The 26441-nt window shown below is 39.4% G+C and overlaps 2 protein-coding genes across 4 annotated transcripts in view; one reads left to right on the top strand and one right to left on the bottom strand.

Annotated features, from left to right (window-relative positions):
• traf1 (TNF receptor-associated factor 1) overlaps window positions 1–19397 on the bottom strand; it is a 42328-nt gene extending 22931 nt beyond the window's left edge. The window contains exons 1-3 of the mRNA XM_043720282.2: window positions 18990–19397; window positions 3441–3677; window positions 2222–2306 (exon numbers count right to left, since the gene is read on the bottom strand). Of these exons, the coding sequence (XP_043576217.2) occupies window positions 2222–2306; window positions 3441–3649 (294 nt within the window). The 5' untranslated portion in view covers window positions 3650–3677; window positions 18990–19397. The remainder of the gene's footprint in view (window positions 1–2221; window positions 2307–3440; window positions 3678–18989) is intronic.
• On the top strand, window positions 722–20982 carry LOC148146110 (uncharacterized). Of its 3 annotated transcripts, XM_087998386.1 has the most exons (5): window positions 733–779; window positions 9480–9569; window positions 9678–9758; window positions 18650–18757; window positions 20729–20982. In XM_087998386.1, the coding sequence occupies exons 1-5, from the start codon at window positions 775–777 to the stop codon at window positions 20745–20747; spliced, it is 303 nt and encodes a 100-aa protein (XP_087854512.1). In that variant the 5' UTR covers window positions 733–774; the 3' UTR covers window positions 20748–20982. The 3 variants fall into 3 exon arrangements, 1 of the variants encoding a protein (XP_087854512.1); XR_015760709.1 differs by lacking the exon at window positions 9480–9569 and having other exon boundaries at window positions 722–779; XR_015760710.1 differs by lacking the exons at window positions 9480–9569; window positions 9678–9758 and having other exon boundaries at window positions 729–779.
• The last annotated feature ends 5459 nt before the right edge of the window (window positions 20983–26441 follow it).

The raw sequence follows: 26441 nt of genomic DNA, 5'->3' as shown, positions 1-26441 counted from the left end.
AAATGATGTTCTGTTTCTCAACAGTTTGTTTTTCTGTTTTTGTCATGTTTTTTAATGAATTTCTGTAGCCTCACGTGACTAAATGCTGGCAGATAGGACTAGATTAATGTGGGATATCTGGCTGACATGGACAAGTTGGACCAAAGGGTCTGCTTCCATGCTGTACATCTCTATGATGCTATCAAAGATCACAGAAGCTCAAGTGGAAGTGTTTCTTTTGGGCATAACTCTCATAAGTTTGACTTTTTTCTCCCCTATCCTTGAAGGTTGGTTCCATCAGGATCATACTGATATTAAAAGAGAAATTCCCATCACATAATCTTGAGTCAAGACCCCAGCACTGTTTTTGAACCTGCATTTGGGGACTTTTGCAGAATATTGATATGCTGTATTCCTGGGAACGCAGCAGCCTATCTTTTGAAACAAACTGTCATCTTCCAAAAATTATAATTCTATAATTACACTCTACAAAATGCTAGTAGGTCATTAAATATAGACATACAACAACCCTGGGGAATCCTCTAGTATCTTACAGATCGAGTTCTAAAAAATACCTGATGTACCAGGTTTACCATAAGAAAACAAAAGAAGCCTAGCCCTGAACTGTGTAGTGGGTTTGAAAATCCACCTCTAAGAGTTCAAGATAGATACGTCATAAATGAATATCCTGTTTGAATTAAGTGATGCAAGAATTCTTAGTGAACTAGCCACAATGTATCCGGTCTTCATGAAGAGTGGTTAGCACACAGCGGTGTGAAACAGAAATTTTCACATATGAGGTATGAGGTCTTAAGAACACCCTCCAATCTGGTTACATGTTGTTTAAAGAATGAGTAATTTCTAAAATAAAGTAAATTCATATTTCTATGGTATTTAAATTTTAATATTAAGAATTCTAAGATGCTTGACTGAGTTAACAAAGCAAAATTATGATCAGTTCAATTATTTCTTAATATAACCTGAATGTTGGTGGCCTTTAGATTGATGCCTGCAATTAGTCCATAGACAACATAGCAAAAGCTCAAGGTTCTGCTTAAAATTACGATATAGAGTAATATCATTTTCTGTATCAAAATGGTTTTATATAATAATAAATAATGCCAAATTATGTAGAATACATTTGATAAGCTGCTATTCACAAAAATGCCCATTTCACTAGAATTGAGATAGAAAACTGTCATTATTCTTCCCTTGCATTGTACCAATAAATACATGAAAGAATGACTACTTGGTCAAAGTGGATGAAAGTTACAGATATCTATGGAATTGGTGTGTGCGGCAAGTGTTTGTGAGGGAATAGTAAAATCATTTTGTTGTCAAATATTTACAAATTAATTTTTGATAGCACAATGGTTTTAACTTTAATGTTAACATTTTGTAGTTTGCTCACTGAGCTGAAAAGTTCATTTCCAGACGTTTCATTACCTTACTAGGTAACATCTTCAGGTGCACCTCAGGCAAAGCAATGCCGAAAATTCCTGTTTTCTATTTATGACAGGAAATGACATCACCAACCCAAAACAATCCAAACATATAAATAGAAAGCAGGGATTTTCAGCATTGCTTCGCATGAGGTGCACTGAAGATGTTACCTAGTAAGATAATGAAACACCTGGAAATGAATCTTTTAGCTCAGCGAGCAAACCTACATCCAAAACCTCAACCTGAGCTATAAATCTTCTCAAAACGCGTTAACATTTTGTATTTATTAAAATCTGTATTCACAATTTCTTAACAGAAGAATATTACAGATTATCAGGGATTTTATTTTTGAAAACAGGTCCCGATTGGTTTGTTTCAAACATCCAAGCAGATTTTCAACTTTATGTAAATGCAATCTAAAGGGAACACAGACTTAATTGCTCAAATATTAAATCACTCCTCCTATTTATAATTACTTTGAAGGCATCTCAACATTCTAGTCATAAACTGATTCTGATATATTTGTGGGAGAAACAAATTACAAGGAAAATGTTATCCATAAGTAGCTGCTGGGATGGAATCCAAATGTTGAAACATTGTTTGGGTTTTCAAAAAAGTGGAATTCAGAAGTAAAAACTGAAAATGCTGGAAGCACTTCAATATAAAACATTCATGACATATACAAATCTAAGATTTTACAACTATTTCTTCTTGTTTTATATATTAAACTGTAGCTGTTTTTTTACTGAAAGTGAAAAGCTTTTATTTCACTGGATGTTCCTCTATGAAAATCACATACCTTTCCCAAGGCCAAAATGCTATCTTCATTTATACTTGGAGGTTCATCTTCCTTACATTTTTGGCAAATTGGAGTTTTATTATATCTGTTCAATACAGTAAAGTATTTCAAGATCAATATCTTCATTAAGCCAGTTACAATTATTACCAAGAAAAGAATACACAATTCCCCTTCGAGTTTAAGTGGCATGATGGCTCAGTGGTTAATACCACTGCCTTATAGTGCCAGGAACCTGGGTTTGATTCGACCTTCAGGTGTCTAAGGGGCATTTGTATGTTCTCTCAGTATCTGCACAGATTTCCTCTGGGTGCCCTGGTTTCCTCCCACAGTCCAAAGATGTGCCGTTTAGGAGGATTTGCCATGCTAAATTGCCATTATGCCCAGGGATGTGTAGGTTTGGTGGATTAGTCATGGGAAATGTTGAATCACGGGGAATAAAAGGTTAGTGGGGCAGATAGGTATGAGTGGGATGCTCTTTGGAGGGTTGATGCAGTCTTGATCGGCCGAACAGCCTGCTTCTGCATTGCAGGGATTCTATGATTTTAAGTTTTAGTTGTGTCAAATATATCCACCGATGAATTTTTAAAATATAATTTTTGATCTTAGTAAAATAAATGCGCAGATGCCACTAGATGATTTTACAAGAGCTTTCAAGATCCACCCAAATATTTTAGTGGTCACTAAACTCCATATACAGGATTCTCAATAGAATTAGAGAATCATATGTACTGCATACATATTTCTCAATTTGGGCAAAATGCAAAAAAAAAGTGAGATATTTCTCTTTGGTAACAAACTTGTGCTGTCCAAAGTGGGCTAATTCAACTATTATTCAGCTTCATTTGAAAAGTACAAATTAACAGGAGCAACTCAGAAAAATTAAATCAGCTTAAATTTACATACAAGTTCAATATAGTATGTTCTATTGGATTAATTTTAATATATTAGTCAAAAGACAGCAATTTAGCTTTGTAATATACAAGATAGATAAAACCAAAATTTCATTTTTGTTTGTAAATGTTCAACTTTTATTCCTCTTCCCTTTGTCAACACCACAATTTACAGCATCTCAAGACTAAATTACAACTTTCCTGTTCAAAATGGTATTGACCCTCTGTTAAACAATTAGTAACAAACCTGCAAAATCAATAATCTGTGTTTTTTTAAGCTAAAACTCAAATTATGTAAAAAGACATCAATCAACATATAAATGTCTTACTTGACAATCCACTCGACACATGCCCAGCAGTAACGATGTCCACACAATGTTTGGCATGCTTTCCTCAAGATATTTTTACAAAAGCTGCACAGGTACTTCTCCTCAGGTACATCATCACAAATATTTTGTGGAAAGCCAGAAGGCAATTCGTTTTCATCGGGTGAAGAAGGCAGACCATTGCACACAAATCCATTCAGCTCTTGTGCCATTTAAAACTGATTGTAAATCCAAGGTTTCCTATCAAAAATGTATTAGGGTTGCTTTCAGAAGAGTGTGGACAGTCACAGGTGAAGAGAACAAGTCAAGCTTAAAAAAGGAGAAAATATGAAGATTTCCACCCAACAATAGACTTTTATAGCCCAGATGTAAATTTCTTTTAAAAAAAAATCCACGATGACAAATCTGGAAATTCTCAATGACTCTAATGTCACACACCTACATTAACCAAACAGGGCATTACCAGTAAATCTTACTTGGCTTGTCAGAAAGTAGTACAAAATTTCTATTTCAACTGAAATCAGAGTAACTACAAAATTAAAACACAATCATTGGATTATTACAACAAAATCGTTGATGGAACAATAAGTACAGCAAATTTGCATCCTTATGACTTCTGGAATTGAATTTCTGGTTTAAGTAGAATAATACTTTTGTTACTTACAAACCATATATATCAACCTTTCTTTTAATTTCAAAAGATAAACTAGAAAAGGGGCTGCATAGGTCTTTCAACATCCTCATGGTATTGTCACCAATATAGCGCAGTAGTGACCAATTACCTCAACACTGTAGACATACCAATACCTTGATTGAGGGGATTGAACGGCAGAGCAGGCTCAAGGGACCAAACGCCCTTCTCCTGTTCCTATTTCTTATGGCTTTTATGGACACAACAATCGGGAGTGACTGGGTAGAGGGCAAGTGAAAGTTACCTCTTGTCCTTGCTCTTCATTTCTGTAACCTTCACTTGCCTTTAGGGTGGGATTCCACAATGATTCTGGACCTCGGGTGGATACAGTGTCATAAGCATCCACTACCCTTGCTGATGACAATGGACAGCTCTTAAGAGTCTCTGACTGAGCAGTGCCGCTGAGTGGGTGACACATCCTCTGCAGAGGACCTCAATTGTGGGGAATGGCTAATGGCAGCCACTTATTCTATCAGACCTCTGCCACAGAACATACAGGGTTCCTGCTGGTTCTACAACTGGTAAATAAGACCCATCAATTCAAAAGAATCTTGGACTAAATGACTGCTATACTCCTGTAATATGGGAATTTGTGTTCTCTATCAAATATGGGTACATAAAACATAAGTTTTAAAGAATGTTGAATCTAGCTCCAGTTCCTCCCATCCCCATTGGTAGGTGTTAACTCTTTGATCAGTTATAGATCCACAGATAGCAACCACTGTTCATTATCCTGCCAATTAACTATTTTTCATATAAATAAAAAGACAGCGAGTGCTGGAAAGCTATTCAAGCAAGAGAAATTGCTGAACATGGACCGCATTGGAAATATTAGCTGTTTTCCCTGTCTCTCAGCTAAAGACAGAGATGCCAAACTATAGTGCCATAAATATAATCCTAAATAATCCAGCACAAACTTGGAATCAAATCAAAGACATTCCTCTACTTATGGTTCAGCTAATTTAAATTAAAAATGGAATCTGTAAGCTTTGTATACCCCTTTGGGATAGGATCATATAACCGTGGTCATGTGAACAAACACTGATACTAATACTTTGCAAAAAATAGCCTGGAATTTTACTTTAATTCTAGAAAGGAAAGGGAACCTCCAGTTGATATATAAAAATACTGATTTAAAGTTGAAGAAAAAAACCAGCATGGAAATTCCCAACTTTCATAAAGTCACAATTTCATCCAAATCCCCCTGAACCTCTCTCAAGATAACAATCTTGACAACCAAATAGTAAAACACAAATTCTCATGCTTTGGTTTTCTGTTAAATTGTCTTGCTTTCAGAGAAAGGATTTGAAAGGCAAAGTAACTTGGTACACTGTTCCTTTGTTTCATTGAGAGATATTAAAGAGTTAATTTGCTCTTCTGACCTGCAAAAATTTGAATGCCCTGGGGGCAAGTTGGTGTGTCTTTGTCTTATAGGTGGAATATGGGAGATTTACATACCATTTCTTTGCCATTCAGGGATGATTTACATTTTCACCCAGAAATCAATAAGAACATTACAGTTGGAATTTACTACTCCCTTATAGTTACAAAAAAACACTTTGCAACAGATTTGACCATTAAGGGATGATTTGCATTTGTGGGCAGCACACTGCCTCAGTGGTTAGCACTGCTGCCTCACAGCACCAGGGTCCGGGTTCAATTCCAGCCATAGGTGACTGTGTGTGGAGTTTGCACATTCTCCCCGGGTCTGCGTGGGTTTCCTCCAGGTGCTCCGGTTTCCTCCCACACATTCCAAAGATGTGCAGGTCAGGTGAATTGGCCTTGCTAAATTGCCCATAGTGTTAGGTGCATTAGTCAGAGGGAAATGGGTTTGGGATGGTTAATCTTTGGAGGATCGGTGTGGACTTGTTGGGCCGAAGGGCCTGTTTCCACACTGTAGGGAATCTAATCTAGTCTACATAGTCACATGCCACTCAAGATACAATGAGGGGATGAAATCAACTGGGCGAAAGTGAGGACTGCAGATGCTGGAGATTAGAGTCAAGAGTGTAGTGCTGGAAAAGCACAGCAAGTCAGGCAGCATCCGAGGAGCAGGACAGTCAACGTTTCAGGCAAAAAAAAGAGTGGATGGCTGAGGGTTGTCTTGTGGGCAGTAGTAACTGTGATGTTGAGAGTTTTGTATAAAGGAAATACAGTTTCCTTTGTTCAGAGAGATTTTGCCATGACTCCATAAGCTCTGAGGTGTGGGTGTGTTAAAGGTTCCTCCAGAAAGCTTGTACTGTACTTAATAAATTTGGTTGCTTGTTCGCAGAAGTTGGTGTGTTGCAGTTGCATCATGTGTGTTGGAATCTCAAGAGTAAAAAAGTGTTGGAATTTCCCGAGATTGGGAAAATCTGTGATGAAGAAGAGTCCACTTGGTTAAAATGTATCTCATACAGAACATTTTGTATTATTATCCTAGACCATCACTTTGTAACTCATTGTTCATTTTGTGCACTAAAAATTACTTTTTGCCAAAAGGCAATAAAGCTAATCACTATTCATTTTTATATCCTTAGGAATATAGCACATATTTTTATAACAGTGCTGAAGTACTTGGTGGAGCAAGTCATGAACTCACTATTTCTGTTTTTGAATTTAGGCTCAAATCTGGATCAGAGTCATGGAATCAAATAGTCCCACTTCCGTTTTGTCAGGTTTTAAGTGAACAGACCTGGCTATATTCTGAATTATATATTGTGGAGGACTGCTCAGCAGAGCAATTGGGTTACTCCCAAGTGTTCTAAAGCTAGCTGGATGCAGAGGATTACAGAGTCACATTTTTGTCTAGACTGAAGGTAATGCTTAGATGCCAGGAAATCAAGGGTTTAAGCCAAGATTCTAACAAAAACAGGAGCAGTTTGTCCAGTCCCTCAAATCACAGAATGATAGTAGAATTTTCAGCACTGTTCTAAATGATGTGGGATAGATGATATTGCATTACTGAGGTTGTTGGATCAAAATTACACCAATGGTTAAGAAATTAAATAGTAACAGAAAGTTACTATTAAGATGCAAATTGCATAAGATAGTCTGAAATCTCTCTGTTATGTCACCTTGTACAGGGAGCTCAAGGATGTCTTTTGCAGGAGGATGGTGGTATGGAGGGTGGGGGAAGATAAATGGACAGGTATCACACTTTCTGCAATTGCTTGGGAAGGTGCAAGGGTGAGGCAGAAGATGCTGGGAATGGAAGAGAAGTGGACCAGAGTGTCCTGGAGGAAATGGTGCTGCAGAATGCCATCAAGAGAGGAGATGGGGAAATGTGCCTAGTTGTGGCATCCGTTGGAGGTGACAGAAATGGCGGCTTGCAATCTTTATATACAGAGGCTGGTGAGGTGTTAAGTGAGGAGTAGGATGTCCCTATCATTGTTGTGGAAGGGAAGGGGTGAGGGCATAAGTGCAGGCGATGGGTCAAGAATGGCTAAGAGCTCTGTCGACCACAGTAGAGGGAATCATTGATTGAGAAAAAAATTTGGAGAATTGAGGTCACTGTGTGGAAAACGGGTATCATCAGAATGATGTAGAGATGGAGAAATTGGGAGAATGGGATGGCGTTTTTACATAAATCAAGTTATGAAGATGAAAGTCAAGGTAACTGCAGGAGTCAGTGGGTTTGTAGTGTATAGCAGTGGCCAGCCTATCCCCCAGAAATGGATGCAGATGTTGAGGAAGGGAAGGGTGGAGTCAGATGGACCGGGCAAAAGTGAGGGGCAGAAATTTGAAGTGCAATTGATAAATCTGTTTCCAATTCTGAACAAGAGATGTAAGTAGCACTAGTGGTGTCATCAATATAAAATCGGAAAAAAAAAGTTGTGGGGATGGTTGAGTAGGATTGGCAGAAGCAATGTTCCATGTACTCCACAGAGACAGGCATACCTGTACCCCATGTGGGTGCCCATGGCCATACCCTTGATCTAAAAGAAAGAAAGAGAGTCAGGTGTTAAAGAACTCCTCGAATTTCCCACCCGAGCCCTGCAATCACACCTTTCAGTAGTTTCTTATCCAACTGCCCTTTCCTCTTTAAAGTCTTTAAAATTTATTGTTACCTCTCATCCTCCATTCCAAACTTTTCCAGAACTCCACATTCGATCCCTCTAGTAAGGTTTCTACCCTCCTTCGGTATCAAAACAGCATTTATCAAAGTCACAAATGGCACCTTATGTGCCTTTGACAGAAGTTAACTTTCCTGCCACATCCATCTTAACCTGTTTGCAGCCTCTGATAAAGTTAATGACACAATTTTCCTTCCAAGTCTCTCCATTTTTGTCTAACTGAATGAGACCACTGTCACTTAGTTCCATTCTTGCCTATCAAATCAAATCCAAAGTATCCCTTGCAATAGACTGTCCTGCTTCTGTACTGTTACCGACAGTGTCATCAGAGGATCTATCCTTGGTCCTTCCTTTATCCTCATCCACAGTCATTCCATTCCTGAGAACTCTCACAAATAATAAAAGTCATGAGTACAGAGCTTGGTTTTAAAAACAGGTTAAAAATCAAGGATATGTGCTTTTTTTGCCTCCAGATGTTGATTTTTGGTGATACTTTTTTTTGGCACAGATAGGCAAATTCGTGACTCCTGATTTCATGGATACAAGGGATTTGCTGGACATTCTGCCACAAGGCAGCATTATTAAAAAGCACAGCCATCAGTTTTCACGTGTGCATTGAAGAGACACCTTATCACCTCTCTTCACTCTTTCACTGTTAGTTAATTATCAGGTTGTTTGTCTGACTTCTAATAGTGGATAAACTGAAATTTCCTCCAATTAAAAATACTGGGAAAACTGAAAACTGTTGTCGACCATTCCCATTTCAAATTCTGTTCTTTAGGTACTACTCGATCCCTCTTCCTGACAACAGTCTGAGATTAAAATTAATCTGTTTGCAAACTTGGTGATCAGCAATTCCTCTCATTTTCTTCCTGGCTGTGTGGGCCACCAAAAAGGTCCATATGCAGCAGCAGCAGTTTGGAAGTCAACTTTGTGATTTAGACCATGTCTCATTCCACTACCACTCCTGGACAACCCATGTTTTTAATTTAAAAATAAAATTTCTCTCTACCCCTCCCAATACCTGTAATCTCTTCCAGCCCCACATCACTTCAAGATATCAATGTTCCTCTAGCTCAAGCCTCAAGCTTCTGGATATGAATTATTCCACCACTGGTGGTTCAATCTTCAACTGTCTAGGCTTCTTACAGATTTCCATTTTCTTATACTACTTCCTTCTTTCAAGACATTTCTTAAAATCTCCCTCTTTGATCAGACTATTAGCCATCTGGCTCAATACCTCCCTATTTATCTTCGTGTTTAAGTTCTGTCTAAATTTTTTTTGCTGCTATGCAGATTGGCAAAAATCCATGTGCACAACAAACTTCCAGAACTGAGAGGCATGCAAAAACCCTCTAAGCTGCTAAGCAGATATAATATTTACAGGTAATATGATTAAGGTCATAACTAGTTTTATAATGTTCGTGTGAAGCATCTTGGGATGTTTTATTACAATTAATGCTGAAGATTTTATAAACAGTTGTTTTTATTTAGATCCACTGAAAGGAAAAGAATTATCTCCTATTCAACAGCATTCACCAGTGTGATCAACCAAGTGCTCTTGAAAACTACAAGGTGGGTCACACCCAACGAATTGATTCAGGGTCTATGAACTATCCTCTGTAGGAACTGCAGAGTTAAAAAACCCCACAGACATGTTACTATACAATACCGTGTTATGTCATCACACACTTGCACCATGTGCCAACACCTTACGTGGCAAACACACTGCATATGCATCAGCCAAATCTCAAGTATCAAAGTCAAAGTCAAGCCAAGGCAGACAACCTTCAGTTAGGGTGACCTACTACAGCAAATCAGCACAGCATCCAATCAGTCCAGGGGTTTGGACATCGTCAGTCAGCCACTTGCAATGGTTAGGGTCAACAGGGAGCATATCACTTTGGTCTGGACAGTGAGCCAGGTCGCTTCCTGCAAGTCCAGTGCAATCAGTCCAAAGCTTCATTGTATGTTAGTTGGAGAGTTCTACAGAAATCAGTCAATCAGTCAGGACTGTCCATCCAAGTTGATCAGAATCAACTTGATGAAAGTTAAGGGGGATTATCAGCGTCACTGCTGTGGTAGAGAAGATGGAAAAGTCATGGGGGGGGGGGACTGGAAGCAGCATGCTGCATTGAATAGTGGACAATGAATATGAAGGCAGGATATTCAGCATGAGGGCAGGAGAGACAATAATGCATTGGAGCACATGGGTTACTTGGAGCAGGGTATTCAATCTATGGTTATGAACATACTGGATTTGACCAGGAGACAATGCAGTGTAATAGTTAGCGTGACTAGATTGTAGGGTCAGAGCTCAGGCGTAACGTTGGAAGTCATAAATCAAACAGGTATATGGGAATTTGGGAAACCCATTACTAATGCGGCCTACAAGGAGTTCAAGGAGGGATTATGGATGTTCATTGATTGGGTTGGGGGTTGTTTATCAAGCTGAGCTGACTCAAATGTACCAAATGCAATCTGAGTGGCCTTCCATACTCTCACAAATCTTAACTACACAATGAAAATAGAAAATGACTGTCCCTACACCTCAAGTAGGTGGAGCTGGGTTTGTTTCCTATTTGAGAGAGTGATGGGAGTCCCTTTAAGGGCAAATGCATTAAATCAGGCATTTACACATTAATTGGTTGTAGTAGTCTATAATCATAGTAGCCAGCATGTGAAATGCGTGCAACATACAATCGTGCGGTACAAATTCAGGTCACAAGCAATCTTGAACATGTAATTGTCATTACAGATTGATCATAGCAATTTCTGTGAATCAGAAATGATCATAGTTGACCTTAAAATGTCACCCGAAGGCTACAATTAATGTCTAAGATTTCAGAGATTGTGCAAGGTACTGAGCTTATTTCCTCTCCCATTGTATGATTTTGCTATTCTAGAATATATTGGGTGATATGAGGAGTGGAGCTGGGGAGTAAGTATGAGTAATTAAACAGCATTTAAAAATATTCTACTATGACATGGTGTGTACTGCATTCATCAAAATAAGGTCCACTATGTCAAAGATCCATGGAGATGCATTCCATGGCCTTCATGTCAAGAGTCCTCCACATCCCTTGAATGGAGGACTATGTTAGAACATGAATTTTGTGTGATGCGAATGCTGACCATTCAATTGTTGAGGACCTGTTCTGTTTTTGGACATTCCTCAAACAGACTCATTGGATTTGGGATCAATGGATCCAGACATATCAAGAGGTATTGTCATTGCAGCCATGGTGCTATGAATACAAGAGAAATGGAGGAGGAACAGGTATGCCAGCAAATCCAGGACAAGTAGTCATCTCTCGTGGTTGCTGAACAGTCTCCACATTAAAAGTCACAGTAGAAAATCCCCCCGAGATGTGAAAGTCCAGGAGATGCAGAATCTATTGTCTCGATGTAATGTTCTCCAGATGAATGAGGTACAATGTTGTTGCAGACTACAAGGGTCCCAGGACAATATCACGGAACTATGCCAACTGCAGGAACACAATTTGCAAAATGAAGTAGTGAGTGGTACCCCGGTGGCCTCAAAGTCATAGCTGTGCTAAACTTTTATCTCACTAGCTGCTTCCATAGATCCACTATTGATCTATGGGGTATCCTGCAACTATCAGTCCACAAGGCTGTATTTTATGGACATGATTTATACGAGATCACACCAGTCCATCTCATTTCCTCATGCTAAGGTCAGTGCTGGAGCCGGGTATTAGGCTTTGCTAACATAGGCTTCCCCCATTTGCAGGGCACTGTGGACTATGTACATACATCATGTTGAGCGCACCATATACAGTTGACATTATCAACTGAAAAAGGTTCCAATCCATCAATGTTTACGTCATCTGTGATCATTGGTACTGCATCTCACAGGACTGCGCTAGGTATCCTGATAACTGTGATAATGCTTAACTCTCATGTTAGGAGAACTCTCATTTCCCACTTTGTTTCAAAGGCTGGATTCCTTACAAGATACTGGGAGACAAGGGCTACCCTCTGCAATCATAACCAATGATGCTGTTATGCAACCCTCTGACTGAGGCAGAGTATAAATACATTGCAGACTTTTTCCCAAACCAGGTTAGCATGGAACAGAAGAGAAGATTCAGACATCTGAATTAGTGTGGAGCGTGTTGCATAATCCTAGTATGCTGTGCTCCACACAACTGAAGCAGGCAAAGAAGTTGAATAGTGAAGAGCTGGGAGAGTGGCAGTAGTCTTCAAAGAAAAAAAAGTGCATTGAGGAGGAACATCCCATCCTGCATAATAGGATCCTGCAACATCAGATGCAATAAGCCAGTGGCCTGAAAGTGTAGAGGTGTACTGTACCTTTAAAAGAGAGAGGAAGCTAACAAGGACTGACTGAAAGCACAGAGTGTCCTGAACAATTTAAAAATGTAACACTTATTTGAAACAAATAGCTGGAGTTGCGTTGCCATGGAACAAAAACAAATTCAAATTTGGCCAGTTTAAATTATGCCCCAGATACCAAAATCCAATCAAATTTGAATTTAGGGTTTTTATGACGTCAAACCAATGACATGTTCCGATGTCTTGCGGTATAAAACCGGACATTTTGAACAGTTAGAGGAGAGAACTGCCAAGAAAACTAACAAGTATAGACTGCTAGCTGAACAGCTCTCTGAAAGGTACCTGTCCATAAGAAATTTATGCAGCAGAACACTGAAGTCGACCTAGAGAAAAATCTACAGAGGAAAATCTACAAAGGAGAATCGACAAAGCTGACTGTGACGTGCTTTCAGGTGCCAGTAGCGCTGATGGTATGATAGCATAAGCAGGTGCAAGAGACATTGTGTGTAGCCAAGAGGTGAGCGCCAGAGATGTGTGCAAGAAAACTCACAAGAGCTCATCGAGCGAAATCCTCTACAAAACTCCCCAAAATTGACAGCTGTTTTCTGGTAAAACACAGCCCAGTGTTTACTACATTACAGAACTTCAAAAAAGGAATTATCTGGCTGCAATTTCATTGCAAGTCTTTTTTAATAGTTACATCCTCATTCCCACCTCTCTACCAAATTAGGCATAAACATAAGTTTTTCACTGTAATTCCTGTACCACATGGCTTGATCTTAATTATACCACAATGAGGAGGCATCACGCATACCTTTCTTCTGTTCTGACAACAGGAGGAAAAGAGGCAGACGATTTTTTCTATTACATTCTCTGCTCTACAACTTCTCACACAATCCATCAGCAGAGACCCAAATACAGGACATTGTGCTCAAATCCCCAAAAGGGAAAGGAATAAAATAACATTCTAAAAATAAATGTGCTGGTTCCTCCAATCTTAAAAAGGCTCATGCCTACTCAAGCTAGATAAATTTGAATTATAAACCATCCTCCAAAATAATCGCAGCAAATATGTAGACATTTCCCAGGGCAAAAGAAGTAGACTAAGGGAGGATGAGGTGACCATAGCTGACCAGGCAAGTCAGGGACAGCATAAAAGTAAAAGAGAAAGCATATAATGAGGCGAAGTGCATTGGGAAGCCTACAAACGACCAACAGAGGACAATGAAGAAAGAAATAAAGGAGGGAGAAGATTAAATACAAGGATAATCTAGTGGTAATATTAGGAAAGATTGCAAGAGTTTCTTTAGATATACGAAGGGCAAAAAAAGAGAAGCAAAAAGTGGACATTGGGCTGCTGGAAAATGATGCTGGAGAATTGGAATGGGGAACAAAAAAATGGCTGAAGAATTGAATAAGTTATTTGCATCAGTCTTCATGGCGGAAGATACTAGTAATATCTCAAAAATTCAAGAGATTCTGGGGGGCAGAAATGAGTATGGTGGCCGTCACCAAGGAGAAGTGCTGGAAAAACTGAAAGGTCTGAAAGTGGATAAATCACCTGGACCAGATGGGCTACACTCTAGAGCTCTGAAGCAGTTAGCTGAACAAATAGTGGAGGCTTAGCAGTGATCTTTTAGGTATCACTGGAGTCAGGAAGGGCCCTAGAAAATCAGTAATGTAACCCCTCCCCCTCCCCATTTAAGAAGGGAGTAAGACAAAAGATAGAAAATTATAGGCCCATTAGCCTGACCTCAGTCATTGTTAAGATGTTGGAGTCCATTGAGAAGATGAGATTTCTGAATACTTGGAAGTGCATGGTAAAATAGGGCCAAGTCAGCATGGTTTCATCAAGGGAAGGTCATGCCTCACAAATCTTTTAGAATTCCTTGAGGTGGTAACGAGTAGGTTAGACCAAGGAGAGCCAATGAACGTTAGCTATCTGGACTTCCAGAAGGCCTTTGATAAGGTGCCGCACAGGAGGCTGCTGAGTTAGATTGGGCCAATGTGTTGAAGTACCTATTCAAGACAGCTCAGGGAATCCCTAATGGACTCAACCTGTAAGCCTCTCTTGGTTCATCCCAGAGATTGTACTCTGTGATAGTCTGGGACATAAAACACTTACAGACAGTTTAGTTTAAAATTATTACCTTTATTTACCAATGGCAATGTTACAACATAACAGATACCTACAAGCTAGGCTTCAGCTAAGGTTTTAAAACAATTAGCAGAGTAGCAGTGCCAGCTTTTACCTCTAAGAGCTCTCTCAGGTTACTCTTCTTATTGCTGCAAACAAACTGTCTTTATACATGATTCCGAGATGCCGGTGTTGGACTGGACAATCACCTGATGAAGGAGCGTCGCTCCGAAAGCTAGTGTGCTTCCAATTAAACCTGTTGGACTATAACCTGGTGTTGTGTGATTTTTAACTTTGTCTTTATACAGAAATTGGTACTGAGATTACAAAATAAAACACACATGTCCTTAATTAGATAAGCAGCAATGAAATGGCAAAAGTTTATAGAGGAAGAGAAACTAATTGACAGGTCTGAGTACGTTTGACTAATTAAGCTACATGCATATCAAAGTGGGGAAACACTGATCAAGCCAGGCCAAATGCCTTAGCTAGATAAGCTTCCCTTTGAACGGTACATCATAACAAGACACTAGTCTAAACTATGTGGAAAAGGTCATGAGGTAACCTCACTCAGCTAACATGCACAGTACCATTGTCCTACAAAGTAGCATTTTTAAAAGAAAATCTTAGATTCCCAAAATGCAAATTAAATTCATAAGATTCCCAGATCCTCAAGCTCCAGGGAACAACACACAAACATTTAATCCATGACAAGCAAGTGCACACTCAAAATCAGACCACAAAAGAGTTAACCTTTCCAGCAGCTTCCGTTCTGTCTCTTCCTCTCTCTCTCTCAGCTAACTTCCCTTGCACCCTTACATCAGTGAATGTATTTTACAGAAGGATGTTCTCTCTCTCTCACACACACACACACACTCACACACACACACACACACACACACACACACACACAAACATCTCCCAACTTTCTTACTATCTCAGTTTCAGCCTTTGTGTTTTCCTCGCTTGTAAGCATAATGAGACATTCACATTCCAGAACAGTCAAGATTAGGAAGCTGAGCTTCATAGATTCAAATCTGCTCAATGTGGCATACATGAAAATGTGTCAGGATTGTTCTACTGAGTGCATATTCCACCAGCTTATTAAGTTACAAGTTCTTTTCCTATTGAGTATGAGTTTTATTAAGAGTCTTCAATATAAACCAGAAATTCAGTTATCCAACGTTCAACTATAAAATATGTGCAGTTCCAGCCCTTGGGGTCAAAAGGAAGTACTGCCACACATTCCACAAGTGAACAAGTGTTATCACTTTATTTACACCGATCCATTGACACTAAGAACTGATATCCTGAATTCTTCTGGGGATAAGAGGGCCCTTCTCAGAATAGAAACCAGTGACGAGTGGTGTTTCACAATGGTCACTGTTGGGACCACAACTTTTTATTTTATGTATTAATGATCCGAGTAAGTTTTGAGGAGAATTGTAGCTTAGGTTGAGGTTCTGAATATAGGTTTGCTCGCTGAGCTGGAAGGTTCATTTCCAGATGTTTTGTCACCCTACTAGGTAACATCATTTCTTGCTCTTTTTCTCAGGGGGTGGTAGATAGGGTCTAACTCAATGTGTTTGTTGATAGAAAAGTGGCATTCCAACCAGAATTCTAGGAATTCTCGTGCATGTCCTTGTTTGGCTTGTCCTAGGATGGATGTGTTGTCCCAGTCAAAGTGGTGTCCTTCCTTATCTGTATGTAAGGATACTAGGTGAGAGAGGGTCATGTTGTTTTGTGGCTAGTTGATGTTCATGTATCCTGGTAGCTAGTTTTCTGCCTGTTTGTCCAATGTAGTATTTGTTACAGTCCTTGCATGGTATTTTGTAAATGACATTGGCTTTGCTTGTTGTCTGTATAGGGTCTTCCAGTCAATAATACCCTTACTGGCATAAAATTCACTAAAGAGGAGGAAAACAACAACAAGCTGCCATTCCTAGATGTCATAGTAGAGTGAACAGCCAATGGGAACTTCAAACCAGCATCTACAGGAAAACAACACATATGGACCTAATATTGAACTACAGAAGCAATCATCCCAACATCCACAAACAAAGCTGCATCAGAAAATCATTTCAATGAGCCAATACACACTACAACAGAGGAACTAACCAGAGCAGAGGAAAATCACCTATACCGTGTATTCAAAAAGAATGCGTATCCAATGAACACAGTCCACCGATTTCTCAGCAACAAACCCAAACAAGCAGACAAAACATGTCCAGAAACCCTAGCCACTCCCCTACAAAGACACCTCAGAAATGGCTGCCAGACTACTCAGACCCATTGGCATCATGGTAGTCCACAAACCCCCAACACACTAAAACAGCAGCTAATGAACTTGAAAGACCAAACATATAAATAGAAAGCAGAAATTTCAGCAGTGCTTTGCCCGAAGGTCCACTGAATATGCTACCTAGTAGGGTGACGAAATGTCTGGAAATGAACCTTCCATCTCAGCAAGCAAACCTACATCCATTAACGATCTGGATGAAAGAACTGGGGGCATTCTGGCTAAGTTTGCAGATAATACAAAGATAGGTGGAGGGGCAGATAGCATTGAGGAGGCAGGGAGGCTGCAGAAAGATTTAGACAGGTTAGGAGAATGGGCAAAGAAATGGCAGATGGAATACAACATACGAAAGTGTGACGTCATGCACTTTGATAGGAAAAAAAAAAGAGGCATGGACTATTTCTAAGTGGAGACAAAATTCAGAAATCTGAAGTGCATAGGAACTTGGGAGTCCTCGATTAGGTTTCTCTTAAGGTAAACTTGTAGATTGCATTGGTAGTTAGAAAGGCAAATACAATGTAATTCATTGCAAGAGAACTAGAGGCTTCTGAGGCTTTAGAAGGCTGCAGTCAGACCTCACTTAGAGTATTGTCAGCAATTTTGGGCCCAGTACCTCAGTCAGGAAAGACATGTTGACCCTTCAGCAGGTCTACAGGAGGTTCACGAGAATGATCCCAGAAATAAATGGTTTAACATATGAGGAATGTTTGAGGCCTCTGGGACTATACTCGATGGGAGTTTAGAAGGATGAAGGGGTTCTGATTGAAACTTAAACAATACGGAATGGCCTGGACAGGGTAGATATTGGGAAAAATGTCTCCATTGGTGAAGATACGAGGACCCAAGAGCATAGCCTTATAGTAAAGGGAACACCCTTTAGAACAGAGATAAGGAGAAACATCTTTAACCAGAGAGTGGTGAATCGGTGGAATTCATTGCTACAGAAGGCTGTGGAGGCCAGGCCAATGAGTATATTTGAAACAGAGATGGATAAGCTTTTGACCATCAAGGGGAAGAAAGCAGGAAAGTGGAGTTGAAAAACCTATCAGTCATGATCGAATGGTGGAGCAGACTCAATGGGCCAAATGGCCTAATTTCTGATTCATAGTCTTACAATCCATTTGAAATAGAAATATTTTCCAAAATATTTCTAAAGAAATCCACATAGGAAATAAAAAAAAGCTCTACTATAATACAGCATCATTCAAATAAATGAGTTGTTTCTAAAATCTAAAGCAACAAAATTTACATTGCTCTGAAATACTTGCAAATAATACATGCATCGTCTTGTTCTCTGAACCACTAAATCAAATCTTAGCATCGAAAACAACAAGATCCAACCTGATCCGAAATGTTTGCAATGTATTCCAATTGCAAAGTTTTAAATTAATGTACAGGACCTCAGAAATATCAGATACTGCTCTCAGACAAAACCCTCCGTATAAGAGGGAGACGTTAAAGATACATCATTGAACAATGTTGTAAGGATTTTTATTTTGGAAGAATAATAAAGGTGGGGGAAACAGGAACTACAACTTCAATTAAAAATGGAACCAAAAAAGCTCAGACGGGAAGGAGCACAATTTCCAAGAGCATTATTTTAAACATAGAAATATTTTTAAAAAGTTATTAAAACAGCTAATCAGCGACAAATTAACTTAAAACATTATAATTATGTCGAAATATTATTCAAGACTTTTTAACAAATTGCAGGTCTGGTTTGGAGACCGTTGATGATTGGAACGCTGCCTCTTTTCAAATAAAAACCACTCTACTTTGCGGGAAACTGACATTAGTGAGAGCGGCGACCAAATTTCAAAGGTAAATAAACACTTCTTTTACTGTTAAGTATAAGGTTTTTTTAAAAAAACAAATAAAGTTGGTTTGAAGCGTGGCAATTTGCCGCTCACACATAACGTTAGACAAATTGGTCACATTTGTTTCTGAGGCCTAAGAGACCACTCTCGACCAGATTCTTCTGCGTTCTGCAGCTCTCCATAAAGAAAATATGAGGAAAGAGAGGGTAAATACATAAATAAAGATCACAGTTTACCTAAAATGCTCGTTCTACGATTTGAAGTACTTCCGCTCCCAATATTCACCGTGTAATTTGAACAGGAACTTCCTGTAACTGTGGAAAAACCAATGTCTCCGAAAGACAACTTGCATTTATATAGCGCTTATCACCACCCGTGGGGCTACCCCGAAGTGCTTTACAATGAGGGAAGTACTCTTTGAAATGTAACATATTTTGAAATTTGGCTGCCAAATTGGCACACAGCAAGCTAGAGCAGATAACCTCAATTTTATTAAATAACCTTTAATCGATTGAGGGATAGATACAGGTTTTTGAAATAGTGCCATTGCATCGTTTGCATGCACCTCGTCAAAAAGACAGCATTTTCTGAAAAGAAAACCTCCTTAACTTTTGATTAGATTAGATTACTTACAGTGTGGAAACAGGCCCTTCAGCCCAACAAGTCCACACCGACCTGTCGAAGCGCAATCCACCCAGACCCATTCCCCTACATTTACCCCTTCACCTAACACCACGGGCAATTTAGCATGGCCAATTCACCTAACCTGCACATTTTTGGATTGTGGGAGGAAACCAGAGCACCCGGAGGAAACCCACACAGACACAGGAGAAAGTGCAAACTCCACACAGTCAGTCGCTTGAGGCGGGAATTGAACCCGGGTCCTTGGCGCTGTGAGACCAGAGTGTCTGGAAAGTGGTTGTCTCCAGCAAGAGTTCTCCTTCACACCAAACGTTCTGATGCCTCTGCTGACTCAAATTCAGACTTCAACAAGAAAATATGCTGATATGGCAGATGAGGCGCACATGGCTCTGAATGTAACCAGGGTCAAGAACATGCTTCATGTGGTAGAACTGGCTGGATGTCACTGTTGTCAAGACTGTGGTGCTGGAAAAGCACAGCAGGTCAGGCAGCATCCGAGCAGCAGGAGAATCGTCGTTTCGGACAAAAGCCCTTCTTCAGGATGTCACTGGTGACCAAACCACATGTCCTGGCACTACACCCAGTTGGATGTCTCTTGTGACTAAGATGTGGAGGAGCCGGTAATGGACTGGGGTGGACAAAGTTAAAAATCAGACAACTGCAGATTATAGTCCAACAGGTTTATTAACAAATCAACAAAAATGTGTCACCTTATTTTATAAAACCTTAACATATCTTGAGAATGTAACATAAAAGAAGTTCTGGGGTTTACATATTAATGAACCAAAGCCTGTAACCCAGTCTAAAAGATGAAAGACTTAACGACAGTTGTTAAATATACATTTTCCTTGCATGACACTGTAATTTTTTGCTATAAATTCTGTGTCTTATGGACGAACACAACCACCTGAAGAAGGAGCAGCGCTTAGAAGACTAGTGTTTCCAAATTAACCTGTTGGACTATAAACTGGTGTTGTGTGATTTTTAACTTGTTGACTAATCCAAATACCCTGGCACTGTATCTGGCTAGACATCATGAGTGACCAAACCAGATGTTCAGGCACGACATCAACTGGATGTCACCAGTGACCAAACCAGATGTTCTGGCACTAGATCAGCCACATATCACTGCTGACTAAATTAAATGTCCTGACACGCCATGTAGCCTCCCTATTGCTAAACATCGCATAAAACCTGAGTCCAACAAGCATACTGAGGATAATCCTGCAACATCAAGAATCTTGGATAGAGAGTTGCAGGGCAGTGGTGTCAAATGTATTAATTAATTATTTTATAAACCTCCATGTTACATGTAATTATGTGTTTGCATTAGGTTAATTAAATCGAAATAACATCGAATAACATTATATTGAAAAGGAAAATGCTGGAAACATTCAAAGCATCTGAGGAATCAAAACATATCATAACCTTGGAAGAGACAGTACAAGTTTCGCAGAAGGATACCAGTACATTCTGACATCAGCTTCAATTGAAGATTACTATCAGTTGATGAAATTGTGTGGAAATGTATATGTATCCAATTGATTGCTTGTTATTTGCCAAGTAAAATGAGGATCTTTAAAGCTGGATCTGTATCTTGCTGTGAGAAACATTTACAACAAGTTAACATTTTAAAAATGAATGAAACACAGAATTCTGGAGAACCGTAGCAGGCCTGACAGCAAATGTAGGGAAATAAACAGAGTTAACGTTTCGAGTCTTGGGATGGCTTCAGAACCGAGTTCTGAGTGATTTGACCAAGAGAAGCTTTCGGCTGTTTGAGGAAGAGACTGGAACTAACTCCAGTCCCTACCACACCAACGCTAAGCATAGTTGAAAATAGTCTTTTAGTCATTCACACTGCTGCCTTATAAGTTTGAACTTAAATATAATACAGACGTTTTACCAGCTTGGGGGGAATATTTTATAAGTTACCCCGTTAACTTAGCAAAAAAGGGTTGGCACTTGGGAGCTCGAAACAACATAACCTAACACACTTATTTTATAATTACAATTTTAGCAGTAATCCTCGAGGACATTTTATTTAATTCTGTTATGTGAGGAGGAGGGGAAATTCGCGAATCAACATTACTTCGATCGGCAAGATAATAATAGTTAATTTCTGCCAGTAATATTTTGCAGTACGAAGGAAGATGTACTTGGAAAATTAACATACGGATTCCGGGCATAATCGGACCTACATTATTGTCGTCCCATTTTTCAGCGGGAGTGTGGCTACTCCACCAGGAGGGAAATAACTATTTCTCAACAAAACTTTGATTCTGCGTAATTGAAACCCTTACCGCAATCAGACCAGAGAAGGGAGTGTTTTAAAGGAAACAGGAAGCAATGAAGGTCTCATCTCGTGGGACTTTCCTGAAGTACAAAAACATGATTAATCTGTTAAAGGTTTGATGGTTCTAAAATCCCCTACTTATAAGCAGTATATAACTATTACAAAGCCTGTTACAGTGTTTCTGTATGATGCACTGAACAATACCCCATGTATTCTTTTTGCACAAAGCATGTCCAGGAACCTCTGAAATATCAATTTATGGTTTTTGAAATATTAGAGTCATAGACTCTATAGAGACATACAACACCGAAATAGACTCTTCGGTCCAACTCGTCCATGCTGACCAGATATCCTAAATAAATCTAGTCCAATTTGCCAGCATTTGGCCATATCCCTTTAAACTCTTCCTATTCACATACCCATCCAGATGCCTTTTAAATGTTGTCATTTGTGCTTTTCTAAATATTTTTCTAATCAGGCTGTTTAGAACTGCTATTTATACCTCTAGAGTAGGTGGGATTTGAACATAAGCCTCCTGGTTCAGAGATCGGGACATTACCACTGCACAAGAGCCCCCATTACCTGTTCTATGCTAAATTCTTTGTAGATTAGCTGCTGATGACATCATTATCACACTTACAAGTAATGTCAGTTAAACCGATCTCAATATTAGGAAACTCATGGTAATTTCCCCTAGTTTGATACTGGAGCCTTCCTGAATTAGCCAGACTGTTAATTACTGGCAGCAACAGTTTGTAGTTTTGTAAATTCTTTCGAGAAACTATTGGGGGAAGGACACACAATTCCACTTTAGCTCAATTATAAGATGTAACAAACTGATACTACAATTATCATGTAGCACCAATGCAACTCGTTTTCAATGGGGGCAAAATGGAAAAAGAATGAATGGACAAACAGAGGGTTCTTATGATGCAGTGGTAGTGTTCCTACCTCTGGGTCAGAAGGTCCATGTTAAAGTCCTACCAGCCTGAACAGTTTGATTAAAAATGGTTAAACAGGGAAAAGATTAGTCTTTGTAAAATATTACAATGGGCGGCATGGTGGCACAGTGGTTAGCACTGCTGCCTCACAGCGCCAGAGACCCGGCTTCAATTCCCGCCTCAGGCAACTGTCTGTGTGGAGTTTGCACATTCTCCCCATGTCTGCGTGGGTTTTCTGCGGGTGCTCCGGTTTCCTCCCACAGTCCAAAAATGTGCAGGGTAGGTGAATTAGCCATGCTAAATTGCCCGTAGTGTTACGTGAAGGGGTAAATGTGGGGGAATGGGTCTGGGTGCGTTGCTCTATGGAGGGTCGGTGTGGACTTGTTGGGCCGAAGGGCCTGTTTCCACACTGTAAGTAATCTAATCTAATCTAATATAATAAGCAACTCAAACATCTTTTACAAATATTTCAAAGAATAGATTGTAAATGGTGTGACTGATTGGAGATGAATGAGAAATCTTTCTTGCGGAGGCATAGGGCCAGACTGAAGTACTAAATTAATATTTTGCATGTGATCTCACAAAACACAAAAGTACAGGATGATGGTTGTATTGCTGTCAAAATAAGATAAAAATAGAATAAAGGCTGCTGCGTTGGTCAGCATCACTCATTGGCGGAGGTAACAAAAGCTCTGACCATGATCTTTCAGCTCACTGGATGTGAGGGCTGTACCAGAGGAGTAGGAGTTACATCAGGTGTAACATCCCTAAAGACAGAAGAGGATCGATCTGATAACTTCAACATAATCATCAGTAATGTGAAAACTGTTAGAGGCCATTGTCACTTTGGGCCTGAATGCAATACCCTGGTAGCATCAGAACCAGTTTTATGAAGGTTCTGTTCTGATGAAAAGTCATCAACCTGAAACATTGGGCCAGAACTTCCTTTGGCCAGATAGTTGAAGCAGCACCACAGACTGGAGTTGCAATGCAAAAATCCCAATATTGCTGACTCCAAGCAAAATACCCAGATTAAAAATCACTTTGGCAATTTTCCTGACCAAAATCTCCCTTAAAGTGAGATATTTCAAAGAGTTCTAACTTAAGCTTAACATTTTTCTAAGAAACGTTACTATGGAACATCTAAACAGACATCCCCTCCTAGACACATAAACAAACAATGCCCTTTGCTCCTATGCTGTAAGACCCAAAACCAACTCCACTGGTGAAGTGTACGGCTGACAGACATCTCCCACTGCGTGAGCAGAACTTTTCTCCAATTAGATATCAGAAACCATTTTATTAAGCATAGCAAACTATTAAATATTGAAATCAATGAGATAGCCTCACTAAATTTGATTTGGGGTCTGTTGCAGACCTGGGAGTTGCTCTTGACTATTGAGAATTATGGGGAGACAAAAACATGTTAATACATGTACTCCAGAAATACTTTAAAGACTGAATGCTAATAAATTGAGCATATGAGGGCAGAATGATCTGCCATCTGTGTGATGGAAGAGACATAAATGAAATAACAATCACCTATGCCATATATAGCACAGATTTACCCCAATTGAAGTGACAGCCTGAGCAAAAGAGCATAACATTTCAAGATGTTGGACCAGCTTTTTGGCAATTCTTTGAATCAAGAGGTGGTTGAAAGTAGAGCTAGGTATCATTGGAACATACATAGGCTGATTCTGTGTTGATTCTAAGATGAGGAAGAGGATAATATTAATGAGAAAACATTGGACAGCTCAAGTGTTAATAGTGTAGGGATCAGAAAATTAGCAAAAAGAATCAAAGAATTGTAGATGCTGGAAATCAGATTAAAAAAAAACAGAAATTGCTGGAAAACCTCAGCAGGTCTAGCAGCATCCGTGGAGAGAAAGCAGAGTTAACAATTTGGGTCCAGCGACCTTTCTTCGGAACTGATTATTGGACCCCATACGCAAATATTCATTCTCACAGACTGACCTTTACCCATTCCTTTGTTTTTGCAACTATGTTTCTGTCTTTTTGGGCACCCATCTCCATCTATTGTTTACTCCCCTCCTTCCCCACCCTCACATTTAGCATACATACCCTCCTTTTCCTAGCTACAATCAGTTCTGAAGAAGTATCTCTGGACTTGAAACATTAACTCTGATTTTTCCCTACAGAAGATGCCAAGCCTGCTGAGTTTTCCCAGCAATTTCTGTTTTTGTTTCAGAAAATAAGCCATTGCTAGAAATGCTAAAACACTGCATGGGTACAATTGGCACGATATCTGCACCACTGCTGTTGTATAACATGTCAAGGTAGTTATATCCATGCCATGAACTAGATCCACAGTTTTACTAGTTTACAAACCATCCCACCAACATCTGACACTGGTGGTATAATCTGAACTGAATTTCTGAATTAATGCAGATGGATTTAGTTAAACCACCTGCTTTATTATGCTGGATATCAGTGAGCCAATTCAATGCAGGAATTTTTCTGGAATGTAGAAATAACCTTTTTTGAAAAGTCATGCTGTACATCTTACATAGACAAGCAATTTTTAGGGAGGAGGCTGAAAATGGAAAACTATGAGAGTGACAACAAATATTTCACTGGATTACATGAACATTATTTAAATAGAGCCATAAATTCATCTCTTAATTGTGTACCATTTAACCCAACAATCAAGACAGACAATACTTTGGTAGTTGTATTTTAGATCATTTAATGCAAATTCCAAAAGGTAATAATTTTGAAGTTACCAGGGTTCAAAAGTAAAGAAAGTCCCAATGACTCAAGCCAAGAGATGAACATATTCATCAAAAGCAGAATTCATTCATTACCCATCTTTCATGAAGCAAACAACTGGTGGGAAAAGTCCAAAATTATTGAAATTAGAATTTCACTACGGATTCTAATATTGGAGGTTGTGACTCTCATCAGGGCAATTATTTTGGTACCAGTCTAATGTTGGGGATGGTGGAACGATCCCCCTCTCATCCCCTGTATTATTGTTGTCACATGCTCTGATTAACAAACCTTGGCTAGTCGTGCCAGATCTGACTCTTGGTACTTAAATATATTGGAAATTTCCCTTGTTACTTGTTTTCAAATGATGTGGTCGGTTTTTTTGTCTCTATCATTCACAGAATCATGGAATTGTTACAGTGCAGAAAGAGGCCATTTGGCTTATCATGTCTGTACCAGCTTCCTAGCATTTTAGTTTAGTGCAAATCTCTTGGCTTTTCCTCAGAACCCTGCACATTGTTTCAATTTATATAATTATCCAGTCACCCCTTGAGCGCATCAATCGAATCAGTCTCCAGCACACTTTTTGGCAGTGCATTTCAGACCCTAATTACTTGCTGTGTCAAAGGATTTCTTCTTACCTTGCCTTTGCTACTTTTGCAGAACACTTACTGTATTCTTTGATTCTCAATCTATTTAGAAGTGGGAACAGTTTCTCCTTTGTCTTCCTGGGAGTTCTGGAATTTTTTGTCCCACCTCTCCCTATTAAGGGAATAAATCTTAACTGTGCCCATATCATCACATCTGTCAAGATAGCCTAATGTTCAGCTATTGTTTTTCCTGCTAATCTTTGATTGCAGTCTATCCAGCTCCGCTCTGTCCTTGCCCCCTCGAAGTCTGCTGTCCACAAGTTGATTATTCTTATTCTGGATTGGCCAATGTTATTTTTCACTATCATCCTAAACCTTATTTAACAATGATCACTGTCCCCTAAATGTTCCCCCACTGACTTGACCTACTTGGCCCCACCTCATTCCTAAGTACTGGGTCTAACAATACCTTCTTTCTTGCTGGAC

This window comes from Chiloscyllium plagiosum, unplaced genomic scaffold (genome assembly GCF_037043375.1).
Source record: "Chiloscyllium plagiosum isolate Xiang-an unplaced genomic scaffold, Cpla_swu_hap1 HiC_scaffold_21, whole genome shotgun sequence".
In the NCBI taxonomy this organism is placed as follows: Eukaryota; Metazoa; Chordata; class Chondrichthyes; order Orectolobiformes; family Hemiscylliidae; genus Chiloscyllium; species Chiloscyllium plagiosum.
Note: the sequence above shows the minus strand (reverse complement) of the source record. Positions and strands in the feature narration are given on the sequence as shown.